Genomic DNA, 16,724 nt, shown 5'->3' with positions numbered 1-16,724 from the left:
CTGCAACTAGCAGGGGTGGATAAGTACTTCCAACTGTCAGAGGCATTCACTATTGTTCACAGAGCTTTTCCAACTTGTTGGACAATATTTGAGTGACTTTGCTGATCTTTTTGTCTTATGCATCGAGAAAAGGAAGGGGATGACTTATCTATGTTTGTGGACCAACTGGACCACCTGGAAAAGAAGCAGATTCCAGAGCAACAATGGATGGATTGGATAAATGACTCTCCAAATGTTCCAACTCATCCAACGTTCACTAGGAGACACCTACCAGTTGGGTGGTTGGAGGGTTTTGTTAAATCAGGGCAATTTGTCAGTTTCTCTATTTTCCAGCTCACCCTTTTCCAACCATTTTCCAACCTTTACTAGCCATTTTGGTCTAATTTTCTCATTTTATTTAAGCACACCACATTTACTAGGTGGTGTATGTGGACTTTGAGGGCAAAAAGTCTGCATATCTTCTGTGGCTTTATAACTATGGCAAATGTAATTATGTCTAAAAAGGCCTCTCTAATTTCGGCTGATTTTTTACCTTTTTTTTTCCCCTCGAAATACAACACTTTTAAAACCTTTACCCCAAAATATGACACTTGACGCTGAAAAATGTGTAAAGACCAGTTCATTGATTTTCCTGTACCCCAGTTAGTCATTTCATCCTTTATAAATCTGGGGTAAAACAGCTTAAATTAAGGTTTCCATACGTGATGAAATTATTAGAGCATGCCCATTTCTTTATGAATGGACCTCACAATTTCAGATTGGTGGTGGTGGTGCGAAATATAACGGATACAGACCCCCATCCTTCTCTGTGAGCAAAATCCAGGTTTTTGCTTTACTGCCGGTAGATAGCTAGTAAAGCAGGAAGGTAGAGGTAACCTTAGTGAAGGGCAAACAGAAATGGCAAGTTTTCCCAGACTCATCTGAAGCATCAGGAGTAACACCACACCTCACAAGCTGGCAAGGAATCTTTGCAGAAGATTTAAAACTTAACACCAGCCAAAACCTTATATTTAGGCTTGGACAGAGTCTCTTTCAGGTTATCATTGTCATCTGTGACCGTATTGGAGAGATTTAAAGAGATATGACATCTCTTCAACAGGGACACCAACAAAAGCACATTTTATTGGGGAAGGGATAGAACTTCTGACAATGGTTTATTGCAGTTTGTATATTCCAGTCCCAGTGACAAATGCATCTCCCTATTTCTTGTATGGAACATCATAGGGACAGGAAGTAAGGGAAAATCCCATCAATGGGTCCACAGATAAAAATAACCACCAATTTTAACTTTTCCACTCTCTATCCTAAACTGAAAAAAAAAATGTTTAGCTGGCGTAAGGACTTAAAGCATATTCCGGAACACACACAAAAGAATATGGTGTGCATATAGCATGAAACTTCTTAGGGGGATTATTGATTGGAACTCACTCGATCACCTGGATCTCCAGCACGTCCCGCCGTACCCGGGAAACCTTCACCAGTCTCGCCCTATGAATAAAAAGAGTGTACATTTTTGCCTTTTAATGTAATATTGTGTGTTTCAATGTATCGTCCAGTGATTGCCCAGTTTAGCTTCATGTAGTCTACCAGGAGCATAAAACATTTCACCAGATCAAAACACACATTTACTAAGAAAGTTGTCTTGTTTTGGTTCTGCTGTTGCAGTTTGCAGAATCCTCCACCGCTGTTCACTTACCTTGTCGCCTTTTTGCCCTTGTGTTCCAGTTGCCCCCCGAAGACCTGGTGCCCCATTAACACCAGGTGGGCCCTGAAAAGAGAAAAACCCAGAAATTATACACTTTGCTGTCAATGTTATGGGAAGGCTCCCTAATTTAATGCTTATCAAGGGCCTAACTTAGGGGGTTATGTAGGTCACCCTTTTTCAACCAGGGTGCCCAGGCAGGACTTCTGCAGGGGTGTCTTGGCAAAATGCCTAAAAATTGATCAGAAATTGTATTCAAGCCAGCAGGTGGATGAAGCCTGCCTTTTAGTTACACAAAGCCACAGGTTTTCATTATGCACCATTACGGCTTTCTAGACACTGGCATCCTAACAACCAATGACGTCATCAGACAAAAGGAAAGGTCTAGCAACGCAGACCTGAAATGCGGACTTTAAGGGCACATCATCAGATAGACAATAGGCCAAATATTAAAAATGTATATTTTATTAATTATTTTTAAAGAAACAAAACAAATATTATTAAAACTGAGGGAAAACACCCTCAATATGAATTAGTCGTACTCAAAAATGCGTTGACCTTTAATCAGACAAATCTTCAGCCGAGTAATTTTGTATCATATATGTACTGTACCTTGATATACAGTAAACCCCCGCTCCATCGTGGTTCCGTTTTTGCGGTCTCGGTATATTGCGGTTTGTTCTGTAATGTTATTTTACTATATAAATCATTGAAAATTAAATATTTTTGTGTTTCCATAGCTCTTGCTCTGTCTCTCAGTATCTTTTATGTGTTTAAATTAATTTCTATTGTTTTAAAAGTGTGTTTAAAGACCTCAAAATGCTTTTACACGTACAGTGACAGTAAAAAAAAACATGCCTACAATGCATTTTAATAGGGTTTTTCTATTTTGCGGATTTTCACTTTTTCGCGGGTGGGTCCAGAACGTAACCCCCGCGATGGAAGGGGGTTTACTGTAATGGCTCTATCCCATTTTTGAGTACTACTAATTCATATTGAGGGCGTTTTCCCTCGGTTTTAACAATATTTGTTTTGTTTCTTTTAAAATAATTAATAAAATATTCATTTTTAATATTTGGCCTATTGTCTATCTGATGATGTGCCCTTAAAGTCCGCATTGCAGGTCTGCGTTGCCTTTCCTTTTTGTCTGCTTCTTTCGGATTATGGCACGCCTTTGGTAGCTCTCCCCTTTTTTCCCAATGACGTCATCAGTTGAGAAGGAGGATGTCTGTCGCCTCCACAGCATCCTTGTTTGACCCTCCTCTGTCCCTCTCCCACAGAACCAGGGTCACATTAGCTGACTGAGGCTGACCCAGACATGGCATGTGATTCACACTGCAGATCACATTCTATGACTGTGCGATAAAAATTCAGCCATAAGGTTTGTATGGGTGAATTTGCATCACATTCAGAACCAAAATGGTACAGGACCCTTTTTTTGGTCCGAACTGGAATGGGATCACCTGGGTATTCACACCCATCAATCCAACTCCTGTACTGTTTCACAGTTTGCACTGCGATCTGTGAATAGATCCGGGGGGTGTCATCAACTTTACATTGACACCCACAGCTGTTCTCAGATGTTGGTGTGAACCGTCTGCAATTCAGGTTCGATGCGGGAACCTGCACAGGATTTGAAGGGTTTCCCACATTGCACAGGAGAGTTCAGGGGCTTCTGAAAAAAATGCCTAACTGCTCCTAAATGTCCGTTTATCAGCAGCAGTTTACATGAGGCCTTAGGCCCCTTTCACACGGGCGGTTGTTCTGCTGTTGGTAAAAGCATGTTTTGTTATTTTCAAATTCCAACGCTCTCGGCACAAAGATTATTCACATTTGTACATTGTGTTTACATGCCATTACTTGCATTTACATGCAGCTGCGTTTAGCTGCGGTAGTAAATTCTTGCCTTTTGTATAGTAACTGTTTACTTACAGTATTTTTTCTTTGTACTGCGATTAACTGCGTTTATATACAGATAGCTGCGGTACATCGATCCTGGATGCTGTCAACTTAATTTTTCTTAAATCTGCATTTAACTGCGGTAAATAAGTTCTTCTATCCCGCAGCTAAAAGCTGAAATCTAACCGCTCGTGTGAAAGGGGCCTTAGAGCGCAGAGTCTGGTAGCTATGGTGGAATAATGTCTAGGTGGGCTTTCATGTGATTGGGTGACTCTATATATAGCAGGCATATATAGGTGGCATGTAAAAGGTATTCTGTCTACTTTTTATGTTTGATCTTTTTTTTTTGATGGACAGTATTTTAGAGTTCTTTCTTTTTTGTCTTTGTTTTTCTTCTTAGTGTGACTTTGGAAAATGATAACAAAAATTTAGTTTAAACAATGTTTACAATGACCCAAGTGTTCCTTAAATGCAGAGAGCTGTTATTTCTAGAGGAAGAACATTTGTTTAACAGTCAATTCTTTAAACTGAAGGTTCCTAATATAATTATATCAATTGTCACTCACTGGACTACCGGGTTCTCCTTTGACTGCAACTCCATTGACCAGTCCTGGAAGTCCCTGGAGAGAAGACACAGGAATTGTTGATTTTAGCACAATGTATCGTCATATTATTTATTTAAAAAATGATTTAAACTGTACATCTGTCCAACACATGATCTAAAAGAGATTCTAAAAAAACTCTCTCTTAAAAAACGTCAAGCTTGCCTTCTGTCATCTGCCTTCCTTCCATTTTTTAAAATAGATAAAAAAAAAAATACAAAATATATCGGTTCAGGATCATCTAATGTGATATGTTCCTACAGATTTAGCTCTACACATTTAAAAAAAAAAAAAAAAAAACTTGCCATGAAAGAAATATAGGAGCTGCATTTGAGAAGAAATATAGGAGCTGCAATTGAGGTGTGCTAAAATTATAAATAATAAAATATAAGAGCTGCAACTGCTGACTTGTTCTGCAAGGGTTGGTGTCAGTGACCAGCTAAGTAGCAAAGTAGGGATGAGGGCGACAGCTATGGAGCATGTATAGCTCAAAGGAAGGTAGTAATGGCAGCCTAGGATCCAGGCCTCAGGTGTGACCTACCTTGGATAATAAGTTTATTGTAACCACCCATTGCTCACTCTTCTCTCCTGCTTGAGCAGAGATGTTGGCCCTCGGGAGACCAGGACCACTGCATTTTGAGAGCAGTGTTTTGACTCTCAGTGTGCATTTGTGCTTCCATTTTTGGTGTCAGTGTAATAAAAAAAAGTCCTACCATTGGTGTCAGTGGGAGTAAAATAAGCCCATCCTTGGGCTCACTAGAAGTAAAGTAATCCCTCTCATTGGGATCAATTGGAGTAAAAAAAAAAGCCATTTGTGTTGTCAGTGGGTGTAAAATAGGTTGCACCACTGGCTTCAATGGGAGTAAAACAAGTCCCATTGTTGGCATCCGTGGGAATAAATTAGACCCCAACGTCGGTGTCAGCAAGAATAACATAAACCCCATCATTGATGTCAGTGGGAGTACAATAATCATTATTATTGGTGTCAGTGGGAGTAAAATAAGCATCATTATTGGTGTCAGTGGAAGTGTCAGGGTCCGGACTGGCGGCCAAAGAAGACACTAGGGGTGGATCCTCTGTGTCAGTGAGGGAATGGCGTGCACCATACCAGGAGACCGGTTCTAAGTTGCTACTGGTTTTCACCAGAGCCCGCCGCAAGGCGGGATGGACTTGCTGCGGCGGTAGCAACCAGGTCGTATCCTCCGGTAATGGCTCAACCTCACAGACAGCTGATTCAGGCGTGGTACAGAAGGACAAGGCAAAGGCAGGGTCAGACGAAGCAAAAGGTCAAAGTAGGCGGCAACGGTTCGTAGTCAGGGGTAACGGCAGAAGGTCTGATACACAGGCAGGGAAAATACACCAAACGCTTTCTCAAGGCGCAAAGGCAACAAGATCCGGCAAGGACAGGAAGGGGAAGTGGGTTTTTATACATTTAGTGTTGATTGGACCAGGCACCAATTAGTGGTGCACTGGCCCTTAAAAATTTCAGAGCAGTGGCGCGCGCGCGCCCTAGGGAGCAGCGCCGCGCGCGCCGGGAGGAAGACAGGACGAGAGTTGGCCGGTGGGTGAGTAGAGTCCGCGGGCGGGAACGCCCCGCCGCGCGGACCGTGTCTCTGTCAGATGCGGGGGAGCGGTGCTCACGGTCGGGGATGATGACCGGAGCGCCGCTACCCGCAGCACGCCTCGAGTGCTCCGGGAAAGCTGCAGGACCCGGAGCGCTCGGCATGACAGGAAGTAAAATGAGCTTCATTATTGGTGTCAGTGGGAGTAAAATAAGTCCCATTTTTGGTGTCGGTGAGAGTAAAATAAGTCCCATCATTGCTGTTAGTGGTAGTAAAAAAAAAAAATCCAATAGCTGGTGTCAGTGAGAGTAGTAATAGGTTGCATCATTGGGGCCAATGGGAAAAAACAAATCCCATCATTGATATTAGTGGGAATAAATTACGACTCATCGTTGGGGTCAATGGGAGTAAAAACAGACCTGTGGTTACACTGGTCCTCAGGATTTGCTTACTCTGAGAGAGTGTCCAAAATCCTGAGACTGTCCTGCTGTATCTGAGACAATAGGCACCTAGGATGGATCCCTACTCAAGCTTTTACCTCACCAAGAAGACTACCTCCAAAGACCCTACAACTCCAACGGCTGCTATAACAAGTAGATAACCAACCAATCTAATTACCCTAATGTATTACGAATGAAACCCCTAATATATTGGGAAGTTCACCAACTGTATACTGGCTTTTTTATCCCATCTTCAGTTACCGGAGCTACTCCTAGTCAGCCATTACCCACCAACAAAGTAATTACCCCTCGCACAATTTCCCATCTTATGCCCCCCGTACACACGTGCAGATTGTCGGCCGAAAAGATTCGGACGATTTTCGGCTTGTTAGTATGATGCTTCCGACAGCCGACAGCGCACTTTCGGCCGAACAGAATCTGTCGTGCAAGCATTAAAATTTTTGTTGGACAACACCAGAACGGCCGATTGTTCGCCAGTCAGTACAGAATTCAGCCGACAGACAGCAGATTTGCAAGACTGGGCATGCTCAGAAAAGAAAAAAGACAAGGAAAGTGAACCATCACATGACATCACTTCTGCAGTCGGCTGTTGTTGGCCGACAAAATTTGTGTGCAGTCTTTTGCAGTTTTCAACAGACACGACAGCAACGGACAAAAGACGGCCGATCGTTCGGGCGACAATCTGCACGTGTGTACGAGGCATAAGCTGTTAACCAACTTTATGGCTAATTCCTTATCCCCCTTCCTCACCTAGTGATGTAGGTCTTTTGCCTATACTTGCAACTCCTGTGGCCAGTAGGGTCTCCCTGGCTTCCATATTGAAAATTTGGTAACCTTAGCATGTATGACTCTACAGATAACCATAAACTGTGCAGCATTAAAGTATAACTAAAAGCATAATTTTTCTTTTTCGTTTTGGTAAAAGTAGAGAGGGATTAGAACCCCTGTCAGTTTTTATTGCTATCTGCGCCCCAATTGGGAGACTCACCCTCTCGATTTGTCTTGTTTACCATTACTATTGAAAGTAAAAAAAAAAAAATGTGGGTTGTCCCCAGAAAAGTAATAGAGGGGAATATCTTCCAATGGGGACACTAGTTCTGGTGACCTGGGGTCCCCAAGGAATTCCCTTAATTTGCAGGGATTTCCTCTTACTTCCTGTTTGGCTATGCGACAGGAAGTGAAGGGAAATCTCCACAATAGGACACAAATGTCGAAAAAATCTGACAGGGGTTATTATCCTCCCTTACTCTATCCAAAATGAAAAAGAAAAATTTTGCCTATAGTTCTACTTTAGGTATCCACCCAAAGTCTGAATTCACTGTCGGCCTCAGTCGTCCCCTTGCAGTGGCTGATGTAATTGCAAGAATGACCCCTTTTTCCAACACAACCAACCTGAACTTCGCATATAGCTATGAATAAATTAAAGTGCACTTACTCTCTCACCTCGTTCTCCTTTTTCTCCCTAGAAGACAAGAAGTATTGTACAATATTTATCCATGTTTTATATATATATAAGGAAGACATTAAAAGGATTATGTTTAGCCCCCGTTCACACTGGGGCGACCTTGTGGTGGTACAAGTAAACACTGCACATGATTTTAATGTGCAGTGTTTACTTGTACCACCATTTTATACTGAATAAAAAAAAGAAATAAAAAATAAACAAAATAAATAAATAAAATAAGAGAAAAATTGAGTGCCATTGCAGACCTCCCTCTGAAAATGCTGATTACTTGGTTGTTATGCTTGATCCTCTAAATTCAACACTTTCTTAGTCACTCATCCTGAACAAGTATAGATTAGGAAAGACAGGGAATAGTGTAATGTAATGCCAATTATAACTATGACATTAATTGAAGGAATCTCTATTCTCCATTTTGTTCTTTAAACTCCATCTTATTACTAAAACCCTAGACTCAGCTTAATTAAAAAGCATATCTAAGTAAATGTCCTTGAAAAATTTTTCTCTTATTTTATTTATTTATTTTGTTTATTTTTTATTTATTTTTTTTATTCAGTATAAGGGCTCTTTCACACGGGCGATCCGATCAGATCCGCCTGTCAGTTTTTTAGGTGGATCTGATCGGATCCTCCATGCAGCTCTACGGGGCAGCGGGTGACAGTGGAGACACCTCCGCTGACACCCGCTGCCATCCGTATCCGATCCTGTCCGTGAAATATGGACGGATGGAAACCCTATTTTTCCATCCGTTCAGTAATCGGATTGGATCGGGTGAGAGCGGACAGGCGGTCCGCTCTCATCCGATCCCCCATAGAGGGCAGCGGGGGCTGAGACACCTCCCTCTCCGCTCTGCAAGCGGAGACGGAGCTATCATCCGCCGGCTCAGCGGGGATCGCGGATCGATCCCCGCTGAGCAACACGGATCCGCCTACGGAGGCGGACTTTGTGAAAGAGCCCTAAAATGGTGGTACAAGTAAACACTGCACATCAAAAAAAATATTTTAAAGATGACATTAATTGAAGGAATAATCTATTCTCCATTTTGTTCTTTAAACTCCATCTTATTACTAAAATCCTAGACTCAGCTTAATTAAAAAGCCTATCTAAGTAAATGTCCTTGAAGGTTTCCAGGACGTTACGCTTTGTGGTCAAACTGACCCTTAGAGCAAGTCTGTTTGAAGGAACTAATTATACCCTATCTTAACCCTTAGAACAAGTCTGATGTAATGCCAATTATAACTATGGCTTATTTTAATTAACTCATATCTAAGTACGTGACTTGAAGCACATAATGGAAAACTGCTATTCTTGTATCAATTCTATGTATGATCTCCTGGAAAGGGACTTCTCCTTTTACTTTCTCTATAAAACGTTCTTTACTGTCTGAATGGAGCGAGCATTCTGTGACATCCTACCTGCCGTCTCTGTGTCTCATTGAGTGCTCTTAGATATCTGAAGGAACGTTGATGCCTAGGGCCATGCAAGTCTGAATTATTGCCAACATTAAGGTATGGCAATTTTTACATAATTACATTGGTCCAGTTTGGAGCAATATAAGTATCTATGTTCCAAACCTGCTGAATCCCCATGGAAGATGAAAATCAGTGCAGTAGACATCACTACTCCAGTGATTGCCATGCTGAGCAGCTTCCCTGTTTGAATTTCTATTAATTTGGTCCTGGGATTTACACAGCTCTGTCCCACAGCACAGCCCTATCTAACAGGGCAGGGCATCTGTCCATTTTCTGCTGCAGTTTCACTTTCACTTACAGGTCCCCATTCTGTAACTAGACAGTGAAAAGAGAAACAACAAACGAATGACCTTATCTCTAGGTCTCTCTGCTCTCTCCCCCAAAGCATGTTCTTAAAGTCTCCTCTCGCATTACTAACTTACTTACTGACATATCAGCATGAATGTTGCACCACTTTCTCAAACAAAATCTCTCTAAAACTGAGCTGGTAATATTCCACCTGCCCATCCCCACCTCCATGACTTTTCCATCAAAATCAGTAATGCAACCATCAATTCCTCCCCTCAGGGTACTCTGTGTAATCCTAGACTCTGACCTGTCCTTTCAGCCCAAAATTCAATCGTTGTCAGAAGCTTGTAGACTTCACCCACATAACATCTCTAAAATTTGCCTCATTTTAACGAATGAAACCACCAAGCTGCTCATTCACTCCCTTTTTATTTCTCGCCTTGTCTACTGCAACTCCCTTCTCATAGGTCTACCTTTCTATATCTCCATAGACTGCCCCCTCTTCAGTCTATAAGGAATGCCACTGCCAGGCTTATCCCCCTTACCAACCGCTCAGTGTCTGCCACCCCTCTCCGCCAATCCCTACACTGGCTCCCGATTGCCTAACAAATTAAGTTCAAAATACTAATCACAACATACAAAGCCATTCACAACTCTGCCCCGAGCTACATCACCACACTTATCTCTAAATATCACCCAAATCGTCCTCTCCACTCCTTTCAAGACCTCCTACTCTCAAGCTCCCTTGTCTCCTCTTCCAGTGCTCGTCTCTAGGATTTCTCCAGAGCCTCTCCCATCCTCTGGAACGCTCTACCTCAACCTGTCCAGCTTCTCCTCCTCCTGCTGCCTTCAGGCGATCCCTGAAAACGAATCTCTTCAGGGAAGCCTATCCCTCCTCCAACTAATCTTTTACCTTTTCCATCAGCTAATTCCCCACAATTACAACCTCTTGTACCACCTGTCCCTCCCTATTAGATTGTAAGCTCTTCTGAGCAGGGCCCTCTTAATCCTCTTGTATTTCATTGTATTGTAACTGTATTGTCTCCCTTTTATATTGTAAAGCACTGCGTAAACCGTTGGCGCTAAATAAATCCTGTATCATAATAATAATAAAGTAGTATTAAAGGCTCATTTAAAAAAAAAATAATAAACATTATATACTTACCTGCTTTGTGTAATGGTTTTGCACAGAGCAGCCCCGATCCTCCTCTTCTCGCGTCCCTGGACGGCACTCCTGGCTCCTCCCCCTTGCTGAGTGCCTCCATAGCAAGCTACTTCAATGGGGGGTGGGGGGTGGGGGGGGGGGCACTCGTTCATGCTCGCTCCCGAGCCACCTCTGTGTGTCCATAAGACACACCAAACGGGGCTCAGTCCCACCCCCGCTCCCTCCTCACTGGCTGTGATTGACAGCAGTGGTAGTCAATGGCTTCCACTGCTGTGTCCCAGCCAATGAGAAGGGAGAGACCAAGTAGAGCCACTGCTCTTGTGCACATCGCTGGATCGAGATGGGGGTTTAGGTAAGTATAGGGGGGATGGGGGCTGATGCCTAACCCAGATGGTTTTTACCTTCATGCATAGAATACATACGTATAAAAACCTTCAGCCTTTACAACTAGCACTGCAGCAAGATTGACTGGCTACTTCTGCTTCTGACCCTCTTAATATGAGCTCTGCTGTAAAGAGACTGCAAAAGGCTGATACCAGGACAAATTCAGGTACTTATACTGTTTGCATTTTTAAATACATTAAATTGTGAAAAAATGGTTGCATTCCTACTTTCAATTTGTGCCTTTTATATTTGTTTAGAGCTGAGTTTAAAAAGCAACCAATACCACAAAAAAGTAACCTTTGCCTTATAATAAATTTGATTAATGTTCACCAGATTTGAATTCCCTATTGAAGAATCGAAGATGCTCACCAAACACTTTTGAAAATTTGAATCTATTTAAAATGAGATTCCATGCAAGAGCATTAAGTGACATGCAAGAAACTTACCTTCACAGACTGGCCTGAAACACCTGGAGGTCCACTCGGTCCCTCTGGTCCTGGGGGTCCTGAATTTCCTGGGATTCCCCTCTGCCCTGGAGTTCCTGGTTGTCCCGGAATTCCCTTAAATAGAACAAGATTTATAATGAATGAAGTAATCACAACAAATCACGACCAAAGCATGAGATGGGAGTTGCTTAGGGTGCTAAAGCTTGCAGGTAATCTCTGGTGAATACGCTAACATACTGTATATAGGATTATATTTAGGATGTATCCATACTGCATTATCCTTATTCAATGCCAAGTGTTATGTGTTTGAATGATTTACCAAAAATCAAACTGTAATGGAAAAATTCACTCATTTAACCTTCTTTAGGGGTAAATAGTACTCTACATAATGTATAGAATAATTTTTTTGGTCTTATTTTCCTTTAAATAAAACAAAAGCTCAGCAGTAATTAAATGCCATCAAAAGGAAAGCTCTAGGTGTCTTAAAAAAAAAAAAAGAAGAAAAAAGATAAAATATATTTGCATACAGTGTTGCATGATGGAGCTATTGTCAGTCAAACTATTACAGCACAGAACTGAAAATTGGCCAGCACAGAGATAGGGTGTAACATGCTGGTCCTTAAGTGGTTAAAGATACAAACTTTTGGGGTGCCTTGCAGGGAATGAAAGTGCCCGGTATTGAAATGGGTAAGTAACCCTCACATTCCCCATTAATCAATGACACTTACCGGATTTCCAGGCTCGCCTTTCCTTCCAGCAATAGGTCCCCCACCATTTACTATTTCACCAGGTTCACCCTGTACAAAAAGAAGGAATAATGGTACATGGTCACACCTCATATGAATGTACGCTGCTCAAAAAAATGTAAGGAACACTTTAAAGACACATCAGATCTCAATGGAGAAAATCTCATGCTGGATGTCTATATTGGTATGGACTGGGTAATGTGTTAGGATCTATACTGGTATGGACTGGGTAATGTGTTAGGATCTATACTGGTATGGACTGGGTAATGTGTTAGGATCTATACTGGTATGGACTGGGTAATGTGTTAGGATCTATACTGGTATGGACTGGGTAATGTGTTAGGATCTATACTGGTATGGACTGGGTAATGTGTTAGGATCTATACTGGTATGGACTGGGTAATGTGTTAGGATCTATACTGGTATGGACTGGGTAATGTGTTAGGAACGAAAGGATTTGCCACATCGTTTATCGAAATGAAAATTATCACCCTACAGAGGGCTGAATTCAAAGACACCCCAAAAATCTATGTGAAAAAATGATGCACCAGGCTAGTCCATTTTGCTGAAATTTCATTGCAGTAACTTAAAATGGTGCTTCTTTTGAGACAATGGATGGTGTCCTGGGGTATTTCCTCCCAGATCTGAAACAGGGCATCACTGAGCTTCTGAACAGATTGAGGTATAACCTGGCTGCGTCAGATGGACCAAAACATAATGTCCCAGAGGTGTTCTATTGGATTTAGGTCAGGCGAGCGTGGGGGCCATTCAATGGTATCAATTCCTTAATTCTTCAGGAACTGGCTGCATACTCTCGCCACATGAGGCCGGCCATTGTCGTGCACCAGGAGGAACCCAGGACCCACTGCACCAGTGTAGGGTCTGACAATAGGTCCAAGGATTTCATCCCAATACCTAATGGCAGTCAGGGTGCCATTGTCTAGCCTGTAGAGGTCTGTGAGTCCCTCCATGGATATGCCCCCCCAAACCATCAATGACCCACCACCCAACCGGTCATGCTGAACGATGTTAAAGGCAGCATAACATTCTCCACGGCTTCTCCAGATCCTTTCACATCTGTCACATGTGCTCAGGGTGAACCTGCTCTCATCTGGGAAAAGTACAGGGTGCCAGTGATGGACCTGCCAATTCTGGTGTTCAATGGCAAATGCCAATCGAGCTCTACGGTGCCAGACAGTGAGCACAGGGCCCGCTAGGGGACGTTGGGCCCTCAGGCCACCATCCTGAAATATGTTTCTGATTGTTTGGTCAGAGACATTCACACCAGTGGCCTGCTGGAGATCATTTTGTAGGGCTCTGGCAGTGCTCATTGTGTTCCTCCTTACAAAAAAGGAGCAGATATCGGTACTACTGATGGGTTAAGAACCTTATATGGCCCTGTCCAGCTCTCCTAGAGTAAGGTGACCAAATTTTTTTTTATTCGCAAATGGCACAGGACTGCATAATACACAGAGCGCTTGGCACAGAACTGCATAATACACAGAGCGCTGGGCACAGGACTGCATAATACACAGAGCACTGGGCACAGGACTGCATAATACACAGAGCGCTGTGCACAGAACTGCATAATACACAGAGCGCTGGGCACAGAACTGCATAATACACAGAGCCCTGGGCACAGGACTGCATAATACACAGAGCGCTGGGCACAGGACTACATTATACACAGAGCACTGGGCTCAGAACTTCATAATATACAGAGCGCTGGGCCCAGGACTGCATAATATACAGGAGGGTGTTAGCCATTGAGTGCGTGGTTCAGAGGTTTCCTTTTGCCCCCACATCCATAGCTCACCTCTGCACCCTTCTCTCACAGATTATCTCTGAAGCCACCTCTTAGTCCTTCCCCCACAACAGCTAAACTCTCCATCTCTCTATGCAGCTGCATAAGCTCTGACCCCTGCCCCCCCCTACTGCCCTCACCTGTGTACAAACAGGCAACCCCACCCCCATCTGCTCACCTCCCAGTCTCAGTCCTCCACACAGTAAATTTTTGGCTCTGCCTCTCCTCCACTGAACAGCAGCAGGAGCGTCAGTGAGATCGTCCAGCAGGGGGCATCGGCATCTGAGCCACCAGGCTGTTTCTTAGCCAGCATGGGATGCCCTGTCTACATTGATCTGGCCCTGAATCCGGAGACAAAACCGGGGACAGACTTGGACCGGGGACAGTGTGCTCAGTCCAGAAACCAAGATCATCTGGTCACCCTATCCTAGAGTAACTGCCTGTCTCCTGGAATCTCCTCCATGCTCTTGAGACTGTGATGGGAGACACAGCAAACCTTCTGACAATGGCGCATATTGATGTACCATCCTGGAGGAGTTGGACTGCCTGTGCTACCTCTATAGGGTCCAGGTATCGCCTCATGCCAATAGTAAAACTGACCCTAGCCAAATGCAAAACTAGTGAAAAACAGTCAGAAAAGATGAGTAGGGAAAAAATGTCAGTGGCCTCCTCCTGTAAGACCATTCCTGTTTTGGAGGTTGTCTCATTGTTTCCCATCTAGTGCCCCTGTTGTTTATTTCATTAACACCAAAGCAGCTGAAACTGATTAACAACCCCTCTGCTACTTAACTGACCAGATCAATATCCAAGGAGTTTAATTGACTTGATGCTATGCTCTGATTAAAAAGTGTTTCTTTATTTTTTTTGAGCAATGTATATCAGCAGGAATCACAGAGATAACAATGTGGCAGAATGTATATGTTGGAGGTGTGTGTTGCCTATAATAAAATATAATAACTAATCAAATTAAAGCTGACATTCTGCTATTGTTGGTATACTAAACAAGCTAGAAGGTAACTGGTCTCTATAAGAAAAAAGGAACTAACTCAAACCCTAAAGTACTAATCCTATCCCCAATTCTACAATTGTCTGAATCTTTTTTTTTTTAAAGTGTGATCGCTAGTGTGAACGAGCTCTAAAAACATCAAAACAGCACCAAACAGCCATCTCAGGAATCCAAAGCCCCCTTAATAATGGGGATACAAAAGTCAACCAACACATTTTGGGGCCAATGATCCCACCTTTATTATGGCCTCAGTCTTGCACCACTAAACCGGCCCCCAGTGGCGGGTGGTGCTCCATGGATCGGGGGGGGGGGGCGGCAGACAGACCACACCATACCCATACCCCCCCCCCTGGACCACACCAGCACGCACAACATACCCCCCCCCGGTCGCTGGCTCACTCACCCTCTCACCCTGGATATGTGGAGGGCAGTCGGCAGTCAGCAGCAGCAGCGGCGGAGGCTTCTCCATCGGTCTCCCGCATCTCCTCCCTCCTCCTCCTCGGCCAATGACATGGCTTCTCCTTTCGGCTAATCAGGAAACGGTTCTCAGGACCCGCTTCCTGATGGCCCAAGAGAAGAATCCATGTGACAATAACAAATATTTATTCGCTATTATCACACAACTGGGTGAGCTCTGCGCCCTGAGCCCACCCTTTTTTGAAGCCTATTAGAGCCTCTGGTTCTAATCACGTGCTTCAAAAAAAAAAAAAAAACCCCATTGGAATCCATGCGTCCGGCGCCCTGCATGTAGATTAGGGAGCCAGACGCATCGATGGGGGGGCAGCGCCCCCAATGGACGGGCCGCCACTGCTGGATCCTGTCCTATACTGCAATTGCTTACTGTGATTTCAATGCAATTGTGAGGAAGGATCACTGCAAAAATTACATTCACTCTTTTAATTTTATAATCAGCAGTAAGAAATCAATTGATGCCTTTGTTTTCAAGTGTCCAACTTTTTTGCAGACTCATCTACATAGGGGCTGCTCGGCGTGATAACATTCGACCCAGTTCTTTACTAGGACAGTGCAGAAAGTGATTCAGTATGGCCAAACTCATTGTGAAATTATAATTAAATTGTAACGCAAACCTGGACAATGACCCTGAATTGCTGGATGTCAAAGCATATTTATTGTTTGGTGTGATTATATTGACAGTTGCAATGTGCTATTAGCCTCTTACAGTAGGGGGCCCCACTTACCGGAAAGCCTCTCTCTCCTTTGGGGCCAGCAGGCCCTGAACGTCCTATTTCCCCCTACATTAAGACAAAATTCTGGGTTAATGAAAATACTTTAAATCACAACAGCCACTAAGAACTTTCACCGACATACTCACAGTTTCTCCTTTATCTCCTTTAGCCCCCTAAAATAAAACATAAAAATTAGGGACATGACCTTCAATTGTTAATGATCTGTGTACATCAGTGTGTATTGTGCTCATAGCAATCCATGCTTTACAATAGGCCAAACTTACCGTTGCTCCCGTAGTGCCAGGATTTCCAGGACGTCCCGGGGTTCCTGGGAGTCCATCTGCCCCCGGCTCACCCTACAGGGGATAATATTTTAAGTCAAAGGACTAGACAAGATATAGTTATGGCCTTTATTTATATATTAAAGGGGATTTATCACAATTCAATTCAATTTACAAGTTTCAAACTATTTTTTTTTTTATATATTATAATAATTATATACATTTTTATTTTATGAAAAACATTTAATTCACAATGA

General features: G+C 43.1%; 1 protein-coding gene across 1 annotated transcript in view; it reads right to left on the bottom strand.

Moving 5' to 3' along the window:
- Window positions 1-16,724, bottom strand: part of COL7A1 (collagen type VII alpha 1 chain) — a 360,938-nt gene that overhangs the window by 158,617 nt on the left and 185,597 nt on the right. Inside the window, exons 35-43 of the mRNA XM_082266262.1 lie at window positions 16,471-16,542; window positions 16,333-16,359; window positions 16,199-16,252; window positions 12,172-12,240; window positions 11,444-11,557; window positions 7,662-7,688; window positions 4,168-4,221; window positions 1,697-1,768; window positions 1,429-1,488 (exon numbers count right to left, since the gene is read on the bottom strand). Of these exons, the coding sequence (XP_082122388.1) occupies window positions 1,429-1,488; window positions 1,697-1,768; window positions 4,168-4,221; window positions 7,662-7,688; window positions 11,444-11,557; window positions 12,172-12,240; window positions 16,199-16,252; window positions 16,333-16,359; window positions 16,471-16,542 (549 nt within the window). The remainder of the gene's footprint in view (window positions 1-1,428; window positions 1,489-1,696; window positions 1,769-4,167; window positions 4,222-7,661; window positions 7,689-11,443; window positions 11,558-12,171; window positions 12,241-16,198; window positions 16,253-16,332; window positions 16,360-16,470; window positions 16,543-16,724) is intronic.

The sequence above is a fragment of the Pelophylax lessonae genome, assembly GCF_965119305.1.
Source record: "Pelophylax lessonae genome assembly, chromosome: 8".
Lineage (NCBI taxonomy): Eukaryota > Metazoa > Chordata > Amphibia > Anura > Ranidae > Pelophylax > Pelophylax lessonae.
Note: the sequence above shows the minus strand (reverse complement) of the source record. Positions and strands in the feature narration are given on the sequence as shown.